The sequence below is a fragment of the Mustela erminea genome, chromosome 1, assembly GCF_009829155.1.
Source record: "Mustela erminea isolate mMusErm1 chromosome 1, mMusErm1.Pri, whole genome shotgun sequence".
Lineage (NCBI taxonomy): Eukaryota > Metazoa > Chordata > Mammalia > Carnivora > Mustelidae > Mustela > Mustela erminea.
Genome location: NC_045614.1, coordinates 96,144,827 through 96,166,428, shown reverse-complemented (window position 1 = coordinate 96,166,428; position 21,602 = coordinate 96,144,827). Strand labels below are relative to the sequence as shown.

Here is a 21,602-nt window from a genome sequence, read left to right as displayed (position 1 = left end):
TCCCCGCCCAGTCCGCAGAGCGAGCACCCGCAGATTGCAAGGGCTTGAGAGAGCTTGAGCCGGGTCGTCCGCCGGGCCCCCTCAGTCGCTGAGAGGGGGCAGGCCGGTCCGGGCTGTGCGGGGCGTTTACAAAAAGTGACTTGGAGATGAACTCGCCCGTGCGCGACTGGCCGCCCCGCTATAGGGGCGAAGGCGCCTGACGCAAGCGGAACTCGGCGGAGCCCATACGAATCAGAACTGAGCGAGGCTCCTGGCGCACTAGGGACTCCAGGAGGCAGCTCCGCCAGAGACGCGGGTCTTGCCTCGCGAAACCGGAGGGTGGGGGGAGGGGAAGAGCGCCGAAAAGAAAACCCACCGAGGCGGGGACTGGCCTGGGCGGGGAGGGGCGGCGGGGCCGAAGCCCCTCTCTGTTGGGCGGACTCCCCATGGCCAGAGGCTGAGCTCCACTCCCGCCGGCCGCTCCCTAGGGGAAGGGAAAGAGGAGAGGAGCGGAGCGAGAGGCCGCCAGCGAGCGAGCAAGCACGGGCGGCATCCGCAGTCTCCAGAAGTTTGAGACTGGGCCGTGAGCGGACTTGGTGCGCCCGGACTCCGCCGCGCCAGCACCAAGGAAAAAGAGCAGGGGCTGCCCGGCCGCGGCGCGCCGGCTTTGTCATGATGGCTAGCTACCCCGAACCCGAGGACGCCGCGGGGGCCCTGCTGGCCCCGGAGACGGGCCGAGCAGCCAAGGAGCCAGAGGCGCCGCCGCCGCCGAGCCCCGGCAAGGGAGGAGGCGGCGGCGCTGGGACAGCCCCGGAGAAGCCGGACCCGGCTCAAAAGCCCCCGTACTCGTACGTGGCGCTCATCGCCATGGCAATCCGCGAGAGCGCCGAGAAGAGGCTCACCCTGTCCGGTATCTACCAGTACATTATCGCCAAGTTCCCGTTCTACGAGAAGAACAAGAAGGGCTGGCAGAATAGCATCCGCCACAATCTCAGCCTCAACGAGTGCTTCATCAAGGTGCCGCGCGAGGGCGGCGGCGAGCGCAAGGGCAACTACTGGACGCTGGACCCGGCCTGCGAGGACATGTTCGAGAAGGGCAACTACCGGCGCCGCCGCCGCATGAAGCGGCCCTTCCGGCCGCCGCCCGCGCACTTCCAGCCCGGCAAGGGGCTCTTCGGGGCCGGGGGCGCCGCGGGCGGCTGCGGCGTAGCGGGCGCCGGGGCCGACGGCTATGGCTACCTGGCGCCCCCCAAGTACCTACAGTCCGGCTTCCTCAACAACTCCTGGCCGCTACCGCAGCCGCCTTCACCCATGCCCTACGCCTCCTGCCAGATGGCGGCGGCCGCGGCGGCGGCGGCTGCCGCCGCTGCAGCCGCGGGCCCGGGCACCCCGGGCGCGGCCGCTGTGGTCAAGGGGCTGGCTAGCCCGGCCGCCTCGTACGGGCCGTACTCACGCGTGCAGAGCATGGCGCTTCCTCCCGGTGTGGTGAACTCGTACAACGGCCTTGGAGGCCCGCCGGCCGCGCCCCCGCCGCCGCCGCATCCCCACTCACACCCGCATGCACACCATCTGCACGCGGCCGCCGCACCCCCGCCCGCCCCGCCGCACCACGGGGCCGCCGCACCGCCCCCGGGCCAGCTCAGCCCCGCCAGCCCTGCTACCGCCGCGCCCCCCGCGCCCGCGCCCACCAATGCGCCGGGCCTGCAGTTCGCCTGCGCCCGGCAGCCCGAGCTCGCCATGATGCATTGCTCTTACTGGGACCACGACAGCAAGACCGGCGCGCTGCACTCACGCCTCGATCTCTGAGAGCCCAGCGCACGCCGGCTTTGAGGATGCAGGGACGTGCGACGCCGGCCTTAGCCGAAGCCGCAGCCACCGCCGCCGGCCGGAGCACGCGCCTTCTGGGGCCATCTTCTGAGCCAGCGTCCAAGGCCCTCTGAGCCTCCTCGCTCCCCTCAGCTCCTCTTGCCCCTCTTTTGTCTCCTCCGCTTCCCCTCCTGTTGCTCGCCTCCCTGCCCTCTCGCTCCCCCGGCCTACAGGCCGCCTCTCCGCGCGCCTTCCGCAGGCCTCGTCTCCTCCCGGTGCCCCGGCGTCCAGGCTGGACACCCTTTGCCAAAATTCAGAGCGGAGAGGAAGTGCCGGGGGCGAGGTGCAGCCGGGCGTCGGCGGTGCAGACCTCTTGGCCTTCTCACACAGGTCGGTGCGCTCGCGCTCGGCTTTCCCCACCCGGCTGCCGCGCAGTCCTTGGCTGGAAGCGCGGGTCCGGGCGGGCAATGAGACCCGCGTCGCCCGAGAAAGAGACGAACGTGTGTTTGCTCCACGTCGCCTCTTGGAGCGGTTCAGAAGCCGCTTGCCCGGGCCCACTGGATGGGGCGGGGGTTGGGCCCGAGCGGGAAGCCGGGCTGCCTCGCTAGGCGGCCTGCGCTGGGGTTTACAACACATCCCCGCTCCGAGACAGCCTTCGTGTCCTCCGCTCTCCGTCTCGGCGCTTCGGGCACTTTTAGGCCGGGGCCGCCGGCTAACGTTTCGCCCAAAAGATCGGGAGGGCTGTTTTAGATAACATTTTAAAATATTTTTTTAAGGGGGAAAAAACCTAACCGGGAAAACCGGCGAAGTATTGTGGCCTTGGAGTTTGCTAAGCAAAACATGAAAATCTCTTCCAGGAGATTTGAAGTAGAATTCCTGTCGGGCCTTCAAAAAACTATGTTCAGAGAGGTAGAATATGTTCAGTAAAAGTTGGTTTCCTTTACGAATTGGGGGGGTTCCCCTCTCTATCATTCTAAAAACAAATCAAAAACAAATTTCCCCGGATCTTCCGATGCAAGCTGCCTGCCTGGCGGACGCTGCAGGGACGGCTCGTCCTCTTACTGATTTTTGTTTTACAAACGTCTTGCTTCTCCCACCTTGGGCAGGAAAAATGTGAAACCTGGCAGCAGTCGGACCAGGCGGGCTTGTGGCCCGGAGCCGGCTGGCCCGAAAATCCCTAGACCTGGTTGTTCTGTAGTGTGTCGTTTGGAGGACCAAATTTTCTAGAAAGAACTAGAGCACTTTTGTTGTTTTGTTTGTTTGTTTGTTTGTTGTTATCGTCTTGTCAATTCCCAAATAAATTTTTTTGTTCTTTCTTTTCAAGCGGACTTATATTATTTCTGCCTTGCCTACGTTTGTTGAGCTGCAGGTTAAAAGAGGGAGATTTCCAGCTAAGTTTTATCCTTTTTCAGATAAATAAGGGTTGAGGGCAGCCCGAATAGAGGACATTTGTGGTTGTTGCTGCCCCTCTGTTTTCGGGGGGGATTGTTTGTTTTCTGTGTCATCACTGGTCTGTAGTGACTGTATAACGTCATCAAAGAGATTTTATCAGTGGTTTGTTCACAAGGCGTGGGTGTAGGTAGAATTTGTTTGATTTCTGCACCTATTTGAGTTTGTATTTTACCTCTTACGCTGTCGCACTAGGTGTATGGACTGTGTGTTGATTATATTGAACGAATACGTTTGTTTTTCCAGATAAATATAATAACCAGAAAAGTTCATTCCAAATAGATAAAAATCCTGTTTGGGGAAATGTTCTATAGGCTGCAAACGTCTGTACAAATGCAAGGAGCAACTTACATTGATTGCCTTATTATTTTTAATAATCAGAATTCATTTTCCTCGAGATATGTGTAAGAGATTTAGGAGTATCAGAGAGGAATGAACATACTGCGTGGCTCTAGAAATCTAATTTTTTTTTCCATTGGGACTCTTCCAACAACGAATTCAGACCGGTGCTTCCTCACAGGCACATGGGCAATTGACCATGTTACAGCCCCGGGAGCTCAAGGAGTATTAGGGGTGCTCAGCCTTCAGTCTGCTAATGAGATGAGAGGTACCAGCCAGCTCTCCCCTCCACCGTGGTGCAGCTTGGGCTGGACCAAACTCCCACCACGTGTCCCTCACTGCCCCCACTCTGGGCCTGGACAGCAAGGTCCACAGGTCCAGGCTGACCAGCAGGTCAGAGGCAGCTAGTAACAGGGACAAAGGCTGCAGGCTTCCCACTTCAGCCTATACTAGCGGTCCTGCTGTGGGATCATGAAGGTGGGATCCCTATTATGTGTAGTTGGGCCTAAGGGGAAGTGGCTGTGACTCAGGACAGCTTTCTCCCTTGGGCATCCCTGGGGATACTGAAAGGTGGAGGATAAAGCCACTGCTCTTCTAAGGAGCATCATCCTGAGATCTCCACTGGAACTTGCCAATGCCAGGGAAGCAGGAAGGAGCAGGCTGGAGAGGAAGGTTCAGCTGGGGTGGTAAGCCCGAGAGATGGGTCAGGCCTAGTATCTGGGTGCTTCTCGTGAGCCACTGCACGATTGTCTGGCTAAGACAAGTTGCAGAAAGGAAACTGGGCTTCTATGCCTGTGTCTATCTGTGCTTTCTGTGGTGTGAACATGTATGCCGTGGGCAGTTGTGTAGTCGATGCCTGCTGCAAATATGTGTGGATAGTGTAAGTCGTTTCCTGGTGACAGGATGGGGGGGTGTGTATATCTATCATTCACCTCTGGAGAGGGCACATATCTTGGGCATCATAATAACCATATGCCTAATGCTCAAGGAGTGCTTACTGGGATCACAGTGTGTGTTGCATTCATAAGTCATTGGTAATGTGTGCACTTACGTTCTTGGTATATAGTCCTGGCTTGCTGAATGATAACAAAGAATGCATATAGAGACTTGGCTTGAGCTGGTGGAGGCTGTCTGTTCCAGGGTCGATCCTAGGCACCCCTTAACTGCTATCCCCAGCAGAGAAAGCAAAAGAGGAACGTCTCCAGGGCAAAGACTTCAGGGTGGTAGGGAAAATTGGCCTAGGCCAGCACTGGAGGACAGCCTCTCTCTGTCCCCAAGAGCTGAAAGGCAAGAGGCACCCAAAGTTCACTGGCAGCCTCACCAAGTATGGAGGATAAAATGAAAGAATCAGTGAAGGATTCCTGCTTTCCAATCACAGGGATTGGAGGAGAGATCCCACACAGAGAAGGGAGACAGATTATACCCCACTTCCCAATGGATGCCCACAGGAAGACATCTGTCTCTAATTCCAGCCCTAGGGGTTTCTCCATAACTCTGTAGTTTGGTCATTTCCCTAGTGCTAAGAGTTTGAGGCAATGGCTGCCTTTCTTCATCTCTCATTTCCTTTCTCTCCTCTCCTTCTTTGCATTTTCGATTTTCTATTAGAGAAGATGATTTAAGGAATTCCCTAAGTGAGGGCAGAAGTATTTGAGAGAGTTCCTCATATATAGCAATCATGCCTTAGCATATATAGTCTGGTCTAGATGGCTGGACCATGGGGATGTATGTATTTATGTTTGTCCAGGTATACTAGAAATACAGCTGAGAGTTTGATGCAAAAACCCTGCCAATTTCTGCATGTCCTGAGTAATGAGTTCCTACACATGGTATTGAATGAGGAGTGTGTATTTGCTTGTGTGCGTGTAAACATCCTTACCCTCATCACTGACCATATGAAACCCCCCTCACATTTTCACACAAATTTTTGGTCATCCTTGCCCCCTAAGACTGCCCAGCCAAAATACTACGGGTTAAAGGAGGTAAAGTGTCCTCTTCTCAGGGGACTGTGGGAAAAATCTTCACCAGTGCAGTGCATGCCCCAGGGAACTATGGAATAGAAGGCAACTGGGGTCTTATCTGGGATGGCCTCACTCTCTACTGCAGAGGGTGTCCTGAGCCTGCTTCCCTTTGCATAACTAAAGAGTTCACTGCCCCCACATGCCCAGTTTGGGTGGGCATGAAGCTCAAGATATTTCACCCCAGGTTAGGTGCCTTCTGGTACTTTCCTGGCTCTCCCACGAAGGGAGGCTGAAGCTCCAGGTTTCTACAAGCCCTCTGGTGGTAGGTGGAAATCGGGGGCAGACCAGGGCTTCTTGCAGTCAGCGGGGCAGGAGAGGATGGGCCAGGAAACTGGGTCAGACCCAAGACAGTCTGCTCATGAATAAGCTCTTCCCTTAATGGAGGCTTGTAGTACCAGAACCACTGGGCCACGGAGTGTGTCCAGGCCAGGAAGCTGCTTGGTCAGGCTCAGGAGCCCAGCGGTAGCCCCACTCTGTGGAGCTAAGCTGGTGATGACCATGCCTTGTTTGTCCAGCTGCCTCCATAGGGCTGGCTCTGCTTCTTGGAGTAGATCTGTGGGACCTATAGGAAAGGATGAGACCAGAAGGCACACCTCCCCTGCGTGGTGGGGACCAGAGGCATGAAGTGGTTGGGAGTAACCCTCATGTCCCAGTTCTGCTATAGGGACAAAAGAGATTAAGGATTCTTAAAACCAGGCAGTCTTATCTGGTTTCTATTTTCTGGAGACAGGGAGCTATTCTGTCACAAAAGAATGAACCCCAACGCTCTCAGCTTACATTTAAGGAACCAGACAGAAGTCCTGAGAAGAGAAGGGGCCATCCAGAGGTCACCTAGCCATCTGTGGGGCAAATTGCCTGGAAACTTTATGGAGAGACCTGAGAGCACTGAGCCCAGCTGCCCACTGGGCTCTCCGAGTGGCACAGGCCCCGCAGGACAATGTGCGATGTTCGGGGAGCTGGGAAAGGGGCGGCCAGCCAGAGGAGAAGGAAGTACAGGACTGAGCCACACGCAGATTGTCCCCCAGAACATTCTGCTATCCTACTGTTTGCTACACAGGCTCCAGCTTGGTGATAAGCTCTGACAAGCTTGTTCTGAGACAGTGTCAGCCCATGGAGGTGGCCTGGGCTGGGTGGGGCAATGCCAGTTCAGCCCGAAAGACCTAGTGTAGAACCCAGCAACCTGCTTTAATAACTGTGTGGCCTAGAGCAAAACAAACATTCTAAATTTCAGTTTTGTCATCTATAAAATAGAAACAATTATATCTACCTTGCAGGGTTATTAGAGTAATTAAATGTTCTAAAGACAAAATGCCCATTTTGTAGTAGATGGTCAATATGGTTTTCCCTCTCATATTGAAAAAAGGAAGATAGAAGAAAAGGGGGGAAGGAAGGGGGGAAGAAAGGAAGGAAGGGCAGGCCTTGGGTTGTAATCCCAAAGGGTCTGACATTCTAGTGCAGTGGCCACAGCCACCCTGGAGCCCCCAGGAGCCCAGACCATGGAGCACCTTTCCAATGCAGAGCACAGGCGATTGCGTCCCCACTGTCCCAGTCCCCGGGCTTTTAGCAAGAGCGCATCCTGCTGTCCCGGCGGTGAATACCTGAGTCCTGGGGACACAGACGGAGGGCCTAGCCCAGGGCTCCTCCAACCGCCCTCTCTCTTCTCCTAAAGCAATCTTCGCCGGTTGTTCAGATTTTCTCCGACAAAGGCCCAGCCGACCTGCAGAGTGAGAGCCAGCCTGGCGCTTGAGTCCGGGCGCAGCCGGCCACGCTCAGGCTCCTCGGCCGGCGCCTCCTGCCTTCAGGCGCCTCCTTCTGGAACGCGGAGCTGTTGGAACATTTCCCCTCCTTTTTTCAGAAACGCAGTAGGTAGCGACCGGCCGTAGGTGGCGGAGGCCAGCTTGTAGGAGAGACACCCACCCACCCCCCCTCCCCCGCGCCCCGGTCTTTGTGCAGAAACGGGAAACTTGAGGGGCAAACGCAGGAAGCGGGTTGGGCCGAGCTGCGGCGAGCAGAGGCGCCGCCGGCCCGTGGCTAGCGGGGTTCGTGTGGGGCCAGTGGCTCCGAAGACCCGGGCCTGCGCCGCCGGAGCCTCGGGTTTGCGGGCCTGGTGGAGGCGCTGCCAGCGCGGAGCAGCGGGAGTGGAGGGATCGCTCCCAGGCGGCTCTAAACAAAATTCGGGGGAAATGCCCCGGCCCGAGGGAGCACCGGGTGCTCCCGCCGGCGGGGCGGTCAGAGGAAGCGCAAAAGACCCTGAACGTCCCCAGCGATACCTACCGAACGCAGGGGCCAGAGGCCACCCGAGCCCCCGCCACGCCGGGAGGCCAACTCCATTTCTCTGAGGTGGGAGCTCAGCCTGACCTTGGTAATGATACCAACAAGCCGAATCAAACAAATCCTTCCCCGGGATTTTCCTCTATGTCCAAAGGAAAATTCCTTCTCTAGGGAGGCAAGAAAAGGAAAGGGCAGGATCCCAGGAAACTTTCATCTCTATGGACGAGGAGGGAAGGCGAATATGCTTTTTGCTTTTTCTTTGTTTCGGGGAGTGGGGGAAGGAAATTGGACACATATTTTTTTAAAATCCCCCCCTCCAACCCCGGCCAACGCTAAAGGCTGTGTGAGCAGAGTCAGGAAACCGAGCCCCCGCCTGCAGTGACACCGGGCCTTTGTCTTCTTTCCTGAAGCCCCCGACTGCTGACCGCGCCGAGATAAAGACCGGGTCAGAGCCCTGTGGAATCCCGAGGGAGGGGGCCGCGGGGGCCGTCCCACCGGCCGCTTCCAGCAGGCCGGCCTTGCCTGAACCCGGGCTACCAGGCCAGGGCCCGGCCGCGACACCACGCCGCGTTGCCCGACGTCCCCCGAAAGCCTTCCGCCACTAAATTCTTTCTGCCACTAAGTTCCCGCCAGCATTGCGTTCTCCGCTTCAAGGCTCTCAGAGGGTGAGCGACCGTGGTTCCCCGCCCGACCTCCCCCGACGTGGTGCTCCGAAGTGGAACCGTGCGCGGCTTTGGCGGAGACTCGCGTTCGCGGCGGCTGGGCTCGGTTGGCTGGCAGGATCCGAACCCGTGCGGTGTCTGTCGCCGCGGCGCCTCTGTGCCTTCTCGCAGCCCCGGAGACTCCCCCAGCGTTTAGCCTCCACTTTTCTGAATGAAGCTCTCCTGTCCGCCCGGAATGGTCTGCGGAGACGACGAGAGAGAGCGTTTGTGACCCTGTCCTAGCGCTTTTTGTGATTTAGAAACACAGGTTGCCGCGGAACTCAGGCCTCGGCCGCGTTGCCTTTGCGTGTCGGTGGCCTGGGTTTCCCAGAGTACGCGTGTCTCCTTTTCTCCGCAGACCCACTTAGGTGATGCGAAGGTTGCATGGCTTGGAATCCTAACCCAAGAGAGGGAAGACGAACCCGGCTACCTGCGGGTGAGGAGGTGGAGCGACCTGCCCACAGTGTGCGCCTCCCACGCACATCGATTACAGGGCCTGGGACCCAGGCCGGCCCTGCCGCCGCTTATCTCCCTAGTGACCCGAACCCTCGGGTCTCCTTTTTCGAATGGCTTGTGAGGGTAGGGTGCCCAGGACATGTTTCCTGCGCTGAAAAGAGGATCAGGGTACCCCTTTTGTCTTCCTTGGGGACGCGACCTAGGGAGGTAAAGAAAAGGCGACAGACCTGAGGAGTGAGGCCCTGCAGCTTCCCGCGTTTGGAGTGCCCTCCACCTCTTCCTTTTCTTGCCTCTTGCCCCCACCCGCCCGTTTGGGGATCTTGGTCCCTACTGAAACTGGAGCTGCCCACCGGCTGGCAGATGAGAGATTAAGGAGCCTGGCGGCGCCGAGTCGCTGACCGGATCCGGGCTTTCCCGCACCCTGGAGCAGAAAGTCTCCCCCGATGGCAGTGACCCAGTTCGGGAGAAACGGGTCAGCTGAGCAGCGCCGCACACTCGGACTCCAGGCACAAAGAGCAGCGTTCGCATGCGGAATGCGTCTGCACACGTCTGCACGAGGGTGTCCCGTATCTATGTGCATGTATGGTAGATGCATACACGGGTACACTTGCCATGCACTTAGGGAGACAAGTATACACATCTTCACACGAGTGATGTTCATGTGCACATGTTTGGATGCTGTTCTTGCATGTATCCTGTTCACACATTGTGCAAGCACCAATGAAGTTGGCCACTCCTGAGTGGTAATTACGCCTCACCTTTACACAGACTTAGCCAGTGTTCAATCACAATTTTCACAACTACCATGGGAAATCCTCTCTTTTCACATTTTAGATGGAGAAACAAACTGAGAGAACTTAACAGATGCCCATATGCACACAGTCTGTAAAAGACCGAGGCCAGATAAAGACTGCCGCTGTGGAGGTAGATGTGTTTGCCCAGCACGCTCTGAGGTTGGCTTGGTTAGCGCCAAGCAACCCCAGGCCCAAGAGCTTTGGCCCGTTTCCAGGCTTGCCGAGAGACTCAACTGGCCGTCACTGGGCTTCATTTCGTTGTCCAATAATTGAGCTCTGCTAGAGCTCGGTGACCCTGGTGCTGAACACAGGGGAATTCAGGGCTCTCTGGAGCGCTGAGATAGAGCATCCAAAATTCCAGGCCGACCACGAGCAGCTTGGTCCCAAAGCCTGACAGGCCTGTGTCTCCAGTACAACCCCATTATGCAAACAGTGAGGTGACAGGATCTTTTCACCTGAGCACGCAAACCCAGGAGCCCTATCTTATGCCATAGCCGGGACAGGGATAAAACTTGAATTCATTGAGTTTCTGCTGTCTTGAATCTCTCAAAACCCTACAAGAACCAGAGACCACCATTTTACAGCAGAGTATTGTCGGGGTTGGAATCCCCAGTTATGTCTGTCGGGATCCCTAGACCACAGTTCTTCTGTCCCCAGCACGGATCTCCAGGTCCCTGCTTGAGCCACGTCTCCTGAGAGCCCTGGGAGCCACCCAGCTCCTAGCCTCTGACTTCACTCCCCAAGGACAAGAATATCCTAGCCCTCACTATCATCATTTAAAAGGTTCCTACCAGCATGGAATCTGTTTGTGTGTATATATGTATACGTGTGTGTGTATACATGTGTTCCCTCCGTGTGCAGGGTTTTGCTTCTTGCTGCTTCTCCTGGCGCATTTGGTTACCACCGGCCCCAAATCCTCAGTCTCCCAAACTGAGATTGCCGGAGGGAGGTAATTGACCACAACTCGCCAGATGCCCTTGGGCCTTGGCGCCCGACTCCTGCAGAGATCGCTGGCCTCTGGGCTCCAAGGCCGCCCTCACCCAGCAAAGCCTGGGCGCTGGAAGGGAGCCCGCTGCACGGCGAGGTCGCCAGTCAGCCGCATAGCCTCGAGGCTGCCCTCTGCTGGCACCAAGCGACAGCATCGCCACCTCCCTCAGCGGCTCAGAATCGGAGCCCACAAGGGGGTCGCACAAGGCAAGGCGATCCATTCTCGCTGGATCCTGGCCACCCCACTTTCAACCACAGTCGAGATCCTCCCGTGTTTCTCAATCTCTGGCCCCTGCCCGCGCGGGCACCAAAGACTCTGAGTGCTGGGTCTAGGGGGCTGCTTGGAGAGCCAAAGCTCTATGCTGCCAATCCAGCTGCTCTGCGGCTTCCGCCGAGATCCCCAGGCGACTGGCCCTCGGGGAGTCGCGGGACAGGGCGTGGGAAGCCGCAACCCACAGGCGTCGGTCAGGCGTCTCCCTGCAGGCCACTGGCCGACTCTGGGGATCCCAGGGACCCAGGGAGAGCCCCGGGTTGTGTTCAAGCCCTTTTACTCCAGCACCATAGCGTGGATTGGTATCCCGAGGGTTAACTGCCCAAACCAAGAAAACCCTGTCCTCCCGTTCGGATTAATTTAACAGCCCCGTTGAAAAGTAAGTACCCTTGGCGCTGGGATGCCTCTGTTTCAATGCACTTGGCTCCCCCACCAAAGTAAGAGCGCTTCAGGACCGGCAGGGGCCCGTTTCTGACCTGCCCCACACAGAGCCTCTCTCAGGTTCTGCTAGAGGGGACGCAACTGGTCCAAAATGTGTCCATCCTTGCTCTTGAAATGAGCCCTAAACAGTGAGTAGAGAAGACACTTCCGTGGGCTGAAGTCCGAGGTGAGATCCAAATCAATCAATAATCATGCCTGTGTACTTCCAGTGCTCTATATTAGAACTTTTCATGTTTTCACATTTTCCCTTCTTTACAAAGATAATTCAGATCGAAGAAAATTGGAGAAATAAAACATTAAAATTCGTAAAGAAAACAAAACTTATAGGAAATCCCGTCCCTCCCCCATGAGGTTACCACAGCTAAGATTCCTCTGTATATAAAATTATATTTTATATAATTTTACATCATTAAACACATATTTTATATAGAATTTGCAACTTTGTATCCTGCATCTTATAACCTTTCACCATTAGGGTTTCTCCATGTCTTAATCTAAGATTTTATTTATTTATTTGATAGACAGAGATCACAAGTGGGGGGGGGTCAGGCGGGAGGGGAGAGCAGGCTCCCTGCTGAGCAGAGAGCCTGATGCGGGTGCTCCATCCCAGGACCCTGAGATCATAGCCTGAGACAAAGGCAGAGGCTTAACCCACTTGGGCCACCGCCCAAGATTTTCTTTTTTAAGAGTTTATTTGTTTAAATAATCTCTACACCCAATGTGGGGCTCAAACTTACAACCCGAAGATCAAAAGTCACATGCTCTTTGGACTGGGTCAGCCAGGTGCCCCTGAAACCTGATTTTCAGTGAATGCTTAATAATCCATCATATGGATGAACCATGATTTTTTTTTTTAAAGAAAGGGAATTCTTGGGCGCCTGGGTGGCTCAGTGGGTTAAGCCGCTGCCTTCGGCTCAGGTCATGATCTCAGGGTCCTGGGATCGAGGCCCGCATCGGGCTCTCTGCTCAGCGGGGAGCCTGCTTCTCTCTCTCTCTCTCTGCCTGCCTCTCCGTCTGCTTGTGATTTCTGACAGTCAAATAAATAAAAAAAATCTTTAAAAAAAAAAAAAGAAAGGGAATTCTTTTTTTTTTAAGATTTTATTTATTTATTTGACAGACAGAGATCACAAGTAGGCAGAGAGACAGGCAGAGAGAGGGGGGAAGGCAGGCTCCCTGCTGAGCAGAGAGCCCGATGCAGGGCTCCTTCCCAGGACCCTGGGATCATGACCTGAGCCGAAGGCAGAGGCTTTAACCCACTGAGCCACCCAGGCACCCCATGAACCATGATTTTTTTATATAACAGTACAAATCTCTTTGTTTCAGGTCCAGGAAAGTCTCCTTAGTCTCAGTCCCAGGGTCACTAAATAGCTAATCAGTCATTGATCAATAAATCCTGAGTCCTTTGTTAGACCAAAAAGGAGAGTCATCCCACCTGCAGAGCACAAAGTATTCACCCAACACTTTGGGATTGCCTGGAGCTGAGAAAGAGCCCTCCAGTCCCTGCTGACAACTCTTCCTTTCCAGGAGACCGGTGGAGCTGGAGTGCTGGGGGAAATGTCTTGAAAGAAAGCAGGGACCAGCAATGTATCTGAAGAATTGCCCTGGACAGCTTCTAGGACCAAAGCCCTATACCCACAGTTGGCACACAGGTGGTGTCTGTAACCTGAGCTTCTGTGTGCTCTATCTTGGGTTTATTTGTTTGTTTTTACTTGAGAGAGAGAGAGAGAGAGAGAGAACACAAGCAGGGGGGAGGAGCAGAGGGAAAGGGAGAAGCACACTCTCCACTGAGCACAGAGCCTGACTCAGGGCTCCACCCCAGGACCCTGGGACCACGACCTGAGCTGAAGTCAGACACTAACCACTAACCGATAGAGCCAGCCAGGCACCCCTGTGTGCAGTATCTTGTAATAGGAGACAAATATGCCTTTATTTGTAGCCTGAATCTTCCCCTTTGAGCTGTGTGACCTCAGAAAAACTGCTAAACCTCTCTGAATCTCATTCTTAAAATTGGAAAAATAACGCTACCATATTGAACTTTTACAGTATTCAAATAAATAATTACATCACTTAGCCTGGTGCCTGTACAAAGAAATCCTCAATACATGGTAGTTACTGCTCCTACTGCCTCTGCTGTTGCTTCTGGCATTAGCTTTGGTCTTGGGGATCACTGCAATTGCCCTCTCCCTCAACTCCTGACCCCATTGCTACTGTTAAACACAAACCTGAATCCTGGCACCAAGCCGGGTCCAGGTTCTCAGGGCTGAAGAAGTCATTCCAGCACTCTAGTTGGACTGCTTAGGACCTTCTGACAATCAGGCCTGGGCTTGGACTGTTTATACTAGAACCGTTAAAACAGGAAAATATGCAAACCCTTCATTCACAGGGATCCGGCTATTGTTGGGTCAGAAATGATATTTTTGTTTCTAAAATAAAGGTACATTTGTTGCTTCACACACACACACACACACACACACACTTTTTTTTTTTTTTTTTTTTTTTTTTTTTTTGGTTGTGTCTACAAAGCTAAGAGGGCAAAGCAAATGACCTGGCTTATTTGACCAGCTCAAGCAATTAATCTAGAAGGGTCCCTTTGGCCTGACTGCTTATGTATCCGGGCTCCAACAAGCCTGAATGTCACTGAGTCTTATTTTGCCTGGCCTGAGACTAGGCTTTTATCCATCTCCCAAACAAAATACCATCTCCCAAACTTGATAGGGATGCCAGCTCCATCTAGAAATAGAACTAAAGAAGAATTTCATAAATTACATTAATTTAGTTTGTCTGATCCCAGTAGACTCAACGGCCTATCAAAATCTCACGGAGAAAGTTTTTAAGGTGTGGATTTCAGGGTCCTGTTCAAACTGGCTAGCTCCTGCCTTTTTGGGGCCAGTGCCTGGCAATCTACGTCGTGTGTAACTGTAAGTCAGTTCCTCCAGGTGATTCTGATGAAGTCTATGGAACCACAGTAGGGGACCACTGCTGTTCCCAATTGAATTGAAAGCTGAGGTTTCTCCAAATGGACTCCAGAAAACAGATTCTGAAGAAACTTCCTTTGGGACCACATGGAGTTACGAAGAGGCTATTCAAACACCGGATGTTTGTGTGTCTGTGAGTGTGTGTGTGTGTCCGTGCATGGGGGGCGGAATACATGTTTGGTTTTGTGTGCTTTTTTTGTGCTGTTGTCTGTATACATGTCAGGCCTCTTTGGTCACAAGTAACATAAATCCACTGGAGCTGGCTTAAACAAAACAGTGGGGATGTGGGTTTGTTATAAGGACTTGTAGGTGAGCCCTGGGGGCCTGAGCTGGGTGGCAGCCAGACTTTCTGAAGGGCTAGAACAGGAGCTGAGATGATGACAGGAACCCAGGTAGCTTCCCTCTGCAGACCAACTTTTCCAGCTACTCTGACCACCCTCTCCTCTGCTCTGTTCAGGGCAGGACTACAGTCACAGCTATAATCTCTGAGTCCCAATTCCATTTTCCTGTGAGAGAGAAACTGGTTCTACTTGGTTCAGCTCTGGTCCTGGAGGTCCACCCCTGGTCTTGTCAAATGGAGCTATTGGCAAGATGGAGGGTCCTGTAATTATTTCTTTTTTTTTTTAAGATTTTATTTATTTATTTGAGAGAGAGACAGTGAGAGAGAACATGAGCGAGGAGAAGGTCAGAGAGAGAAGCAGACTCCCCACGGAGCCCGATGCGGGACTCGATCCCAGGACTCCGGGATCATGACCTGAGCCGAAGGCAGTCGTCCAACCAACTGAGCCACCCAGGCGTCCCCCTGTAATTATTTCTGATGGTCTCTTCCAGAGGGGAGAGAGCAGTCACAGCTCTCACTGAAGGCTAAGCAGACGCCCACCCCAAAACTTGATTTATCTCATTTTGGCCCCTCCAACAATGCAATAAAATAGTTAGCTGCACTCCAAAAATCACCTGGGGAGTCAAAATAATATTGCACCCAGGCTCTACATCTGGGATATAGCCAAGGCATCAGGATTTTTCAAAGCAAAGCAACCCAGGTGAATCCAATATACAGTTAACATTGAGAATCACAGCAATAACCAAATAAGAAACCTACAGCCAATTTAGCCATTTCCTAAATACACAGCCTCAAAGTACAAGTACTTAAGAGGAAAATTATTAAAAAACCTAATGGGTTGTATATGACTGGTTTTCATCTAAACTGGAGATTGACATCCTAATCCAAATTTCAAATGCCATGATTATTCACATTTAGCATTTTCTTTTTTTTTTTTAAGACTTTATTTATTTGAGAGAGAGAGGCAGGGCGAGAGGCAAAAGCAGACTCCCCACTGAACAGGGATCCTGACTTGGGGCTTGATCCCAGGACTCTGAGATCATGACCTGAGCTAAAGACAGAATCTTAACCCCCTGAGTCACCCAGTTGCCCCTCACATTTAACATTTCCTAAACCTCTTGGTGTGAATGTTTGGTTGCATTCGTAAAGACACTTGCCTTTTCTGAAGATCCTGAGCCACTAGAACAAGGGAGGCCTCCCCATGGCCTTGAATGACCCCAACCCCCCACAGATCATCTGCCCCTTTTTCCCCAAGGTCTCCAGCTTGCTGGGGCAGTCTCAAAGCTCCCAACCCTCAATCCCACTGACCTTGTATGCTCATGCCCAAAGGCCTGTGCTTCAGGGTTCCCACCCAGGAGCTTCTGACACAGGAGCCTAAGACTGTGCCTCCTTCACCAAACTGGCTAACAATGATCAAAACCTTGTCCTAGTCTGTGGCAGTCTTCAGGAATATCTTCATTTTGTTTTGCTTTTTTCCCCTTCCTAGTAAATTCCCAAACAATTTATCAGCCAAACAGCAAATATTTCCCAAATAACTATGATGTGCAAGGTACAGAGTTTAAAAAAAAAAAAATTATCAGGGGTGCCTGGGTGGCTCAGAGGGTTAAGCCTCTCCCTTCATGATCTCAGGGTCCTGGAGTCAAGTCCCTCATTGGGCTCTCTGCTCGGCAGGGAGTCTGCTTCTCCCTCCACCCCGCCCGCCTCTCTGCCTATTTGTGATCTCTCTCTGTATGTCAAATAAATAAATAAAATCTTTAAAAAGAAGAATAATCCCGAAGAGATCCTGTTACTGGCAGAAGTGCAACAGCGACCCCTCTAGGCCTGGCCTATGCATGGATCCTAAGAGCATATGAAAGGGATCCCTTTCTCAACTTCTATTCTTTCCAGCCTGGTCCAGGGCTGGGACTTGAGCAAATGGAAGAGGATAAGGGATGATAGGAAGGAGAAGGGGATCTGTCATGCCTGGTTGAGTGCAGGAATGGGGATGGGAGCTTGGGGATGTGGCTCTTCCCAAGCCTGAATGACCCTGAGAGCTGTTCCCCGGCCCTATTACTAGGTAGACAGACAGCAAGACCAAATCGCCTTCAGAAAACTGGGAAAGGCAGTCACACAAAGGCCAATGGCTGAGGCAGGATGTACAGGCTGGGCACACATACCGTGACCACTTCGAGGTTACAGAAAGGGCTTGGAGATGCCAAATACAGCCTAAGCTAGCAGTTTTCAAAGTGTGGAACCCAGACCATCAGAATCACCTGGCGTCTCGTTAGAAATGCAAATTCTCAGCCCCACCTCGAACACACTGAATCAGCAACTCTGGGGGTCTGGACAACAATGCAAGGCCTGCAGGTGATTCTGATGCCCGCTCAAGTTTGAGAACCACTGGTCTACTCTAGGGAATGCAGGGAGGGGAGGCACTAACTTGTCTCAGACAGCCCCCATGCTGAAACACACAGTAAGTCTAATCTCTTCTGGGTTCTTAGATCTCTAAGCAGTTTTCATGACCTCAGATGTCACCCCAGCAAGAATTACTGCCACTGTCCTCCCCACCACCCACACCCTATAACACCACCCTCCCCCCTAAAACACAGAGAATCTCCCTGCCAGAGATGACTTCTGGCCCAGGCACAGTGACACAAAACCAGGGGCCTCTCTAGCAGTCAGGGATCTGAACAGAAGCATCACACTGCCTGAGTCCTAGGGCAGTTACCAGTGTTCTCCAAAGGCCTTTGGCACTTGCCCCCTTACCTACACCAGCTGCTGGGAAATTCCAGTCCCTAAGCTTTGGAGTACGATTTGCTTGGTTCACTGTAGAACAAAAACCGGCTCCAAAGGAAAGTGAAGCGGAAGCATATTCATCAGTGGGTGGGTTCTGTGACAGTTACTGTCTAGTTTCCCCCCTGCCAACCTCTCTGGGACTCAGCCCACTGAATGCCAGGGCAGCATAGCCAGGCTTGCTCCCGCCTACATGTTTGTCAAGCGATTCTCGGAGTAGTGTCCCTGGGCCAACAGCTTAAGCAGCACCTGGAAATGGAAATTATGAGACCCCACCTAGAGAGTCAGAAATTCTGGGGGTGGGACTCAGGGGTTGTGCTTTAACAAGTCCTCCAGGAGATTTTGAGGACCACCGGCAGGGAGGTGATTCCGGCTCGATCAGGAGCCGGACCAGCAGCTGGGTGCCTGACTTAGAGTATTAGGCCCTCCCCGCGCCCGCGCGCGTGCCCTTGGCCCAGAGACCCGGGGCTCCAACCTCCCCGCCCACGTAGCCCCGTGGCCCCCCAGAGTACTGTCCCCGCCGAGCGTCCCGGGATCTGCAGGCCCCGGAGCCGCCGGCAGTGGCCTGGCAGGGAGGAATGACGGCCATGAGACTCCATTCTGACTTATTTTGTTCCATTCCGGGAGGAATAATTTGTTTCGTATTGAAATCAAAGCGCCTCTCGCGGCGCTTCCGTTTTATCTTGGCCGCTCTGGGGCCGGGTGGGAGGAAGAGGCTCTGCCGGGCGCTGCGGCTGCTTCCCATTAGTGCGGGCATGGTCCCCATTACGCGGCGGAGCCTGTCCCGGCTAACAGGACTCAGCTGACCCGCCCCGTGCGCCGCGACACCCAGAGACCCCCACCTCCTCCCGCCCTGGTTACAGAAGGCCCTGAAGAAAATCAAGACTCCAATGCCGGAGCCCGCCCTGGCCGTCCAAAGAGCTCCCCTCCGCAGCTGGGCAGGCATGATACCTGCCATTAGACCCTTGGTGGTGCTGGTTAAGGTCCGGCACTGCCCTTCTTCAAAGGGCACTTCCAGACCCCATCGCCTCGGTGGAAGTTAGTTCAAGGGGCTCTCAGCTTTAGGACGTGGGCCTACCAAACGCAGCACCTGAGGAGGAAAGCATCGCAGGAATTCCCCAGAACCCCAGAAAATGTTTCATTTTACCTGTTTACCTGAGCCCAGGTCCCTCACAGCTGCTCAGGGGAACATGCTACACTGGTGTTTCTCCTAGTTTGGTGTTCATTTCACGAACAGCACAGAACATCAATGAAGACAATACTAAAAAAGAGCCACCCCCTGTTTCCTTGTCTTACAATCTCCAGCAGACAAGGGGGAAAGCTGAAAGCCGATCATCACCCATTGTAGAAGGGGGTGGTCTCCCTACCCTGGCCAAATCAAGGAGTTGTACCTCCACTTCCTGGCTTCCCGGGAGTGGTTAAGATTCTGTGCCTGGATCTGCCATGGCTTGGAGAGCCAGCAGACATCCCTCCAACCACCAGAGCAAAGAAGGTACGACAGAGGCCCTGATATTCCTGTGAGACTTCACATTCACTTTCTTTGACTTCATTCATTTCTTTTCTTATTGCACAAACAGTACTCCAATAATCACAGCAACTTAAAAATGCAATGAAAAGAAGTGCCTGGGTGGCTCAGTCCTTTGAGTGTGGGACTCTTGATTTCAGCTCAGGTCATGACCTCAGGGTCCTGGGACAGAGCCACACATTGGCTCTGGACTGGACATGGAGCCTTCTTGAGATTCCCCTCTCCCCTCACTCTCTCTCACTCTCTTTCTCTTTCTCTCTTTAAAAAGAAAAAAAAAAATTACAATGGAAAGCCAAGAATCATTCAAAGTCCCACCACTGACAAAGCAAGTATTTTCATTTGTCCACATTCCTACACAGTTTACACAGTTTACAACATATTCAACCATGTAGATGTGGCCTAATTTATTTAATTCTCCCACTTAGAATGTTCCCAAGTTTTTCACTTTTAAAAAAGAACGCATTGAAGTGGGGTCTTTGATATTTGACTGTTTCTTTCCTTTAAATTTTTGTTTAGGAAAAATGAATAAATATAGTTTGTTGAGGAGTGTATATTTTAATAATTTCTATGTGATTATATAGGCAATAGATACTTTTTGCAGGGAATTTGAAAAATTCAGGACATTAATAAAAATAAATAAAAATCAACTATCATCCCAACTTTTTGCTCATCAATTTTCTTACTCTGAACTCTTAATGTCACATGTCCCTAGATTCCTATGACTTTGCTCACTTTCATCTTGCTTTATATTTCATAGCTATTTGTCTTTTCCATATCACCTTCATTATTGAAACAAAGACCATACCTTTTTCATCTGGCTAATAACCATAACAGCTACTTTTTATTGGGTATCTAGTCTGTGTTGGGACTGAGTGAGACTGAGATTAAACAGCTTGTGCAGGGCCACGCATCTTATAAATAGCATCCTTGAAGAAGTAACTTCACATTCTTGCCATTTCCCTGTATGGACTTAGACTAGAATTGCATTGACAGATGACCTCTAAAATCTCTTCTGATTCAGGATTACATTAATCTAATTGTGATGAATAACCTGAGGCATCTCTGCATTAATTACAATACTTCTCAATTTTTTTAAAGAATTCTTTTTTTTTTTTAAGATTTATTTATTTGTCAGAGAGAGGATGAGCACAAGCAGTGGGGGCAGCAGGCAGAGGGAGAAGCAAGTCCCCACTGAGCAGGGAGCACAATGAGGAACTCGATCCCAGGACCCTGGGATCATGACCTGAGCTAAAGGTAGAGGCTTAACCAGCTGAGCCACCCAGGCATCCAAATACTTCTGGATTATTTAAATTTAATTAAGACAGTGAGGGCTTTATTAGTTCACAAATGAGAACACAGAGATTAGTGGCTCTAAGCTATGGATACAGTCACTCAAAGATTTGAGCGTGAGTCCTTCTACTTGTTGGCTTTTACCTCTGTGGACCATAGCATGTTCAAGTATCACATTCAGATTTTAAAATGTCCAATGGGAAAAGGACTCATTTCTTCCAGATTTTTTCTTAGGAATCTGGACCACTTTCCCAGAAACCCTCAGCAGACCTCCTCACTCATCTCATGGGCCAGGGCTGAGCCACACGCTTGTTTCTATTTGCTGGCAAAGATGAAATCACCATGGGCACCTGGGTTGCTCAGTCAGTTGAGCAGACTCTTAATTTCAGCTCAAGATCATGATCTCAGTGTCATGAGATTTGAGCCCTGCATCAGGCTCTGTGTGGAGTGTGCATGTCCCTTTCCCGCTGCTCCTCCCAAATACACCCTAACCCCCACTCATGCTCTCTCTCTCTCTTTGTAAAATAGATAAGTATGCCATTTGCAATGGCGTGGATGGAACTAGAGTGTATTGTTTTGCTAAGCTAAGTAAGTCAGTCAGAGAAAGACAATTATCATATGCTTTCCCAATATGTGGTTTTGAAGAAACAAAACAGAGGGTCATGGGGAAGGAAGGGAAAAACAAAAGAAGACAAAAATCAGAGAGAGAGACAAACCATAAGGGACTCTTAACTATAGGAAACAAACTGAGGGTTGCTGGAGGGGGAGGTAGGCATAGGGATGGGGTAACTGGATGATGGGCATTAAGGAGCACACATGACATAAGGAGCACTGGGTGTTATATGCAACTGATGGATCACCGAACTCTACCTCTGAAACTAATAATATACATGTTAATAATTGAATTTAAATTTTAAAAAATTTAAAAATAATAAAATAGATAAATAAAATCTTTTTTTAAAAAATGAGGCTACTGTGGCTGGCTTAGAATAATTAGAATTGGTCCAGAGTGGAGCTATGGTCTCTGCAGTATTTGGGTGGTATCCCTGAACAAAACTAGGGTTCTCTGAAGAAGGAAGATATGGGAATTGACTAAGGGGTAGCTAGCATCATAATCTTAAAGGGAAATGTACCAAAACAGTGATGTATGTGAACTAAAGTGAAAACAACTTGGAAATTTCCTCCCTG

The 21,602-nt window shown here is 52.1% G+C and overlaps 1 protein-coding gene across 1 annotated transcript; it reads left to right on the top strand.

Moving 5' to 3' along the window:
• Nucleotides 1–241: 241 nt before the first annotated feature.
• On the top strand, nucleotides 242–1,898 carry FOXL2 (forkhead box L2). Its single transcript, XM_032361272.1, has one exon. The coding sequence runs from the start codon at nucleotides 652–654 to the stop codon at nucleotides 1,783–1,785; it is 1,134 nt and encodes a 377-aa protein (XP_032217163.1). The 5' UTR covers nucleotides 242–651; the 3' UTR covers nucleotides 1,786–1,898.
• Nucleotides 1,899–21,602: the final 19,704 nt, after the last annotated feature.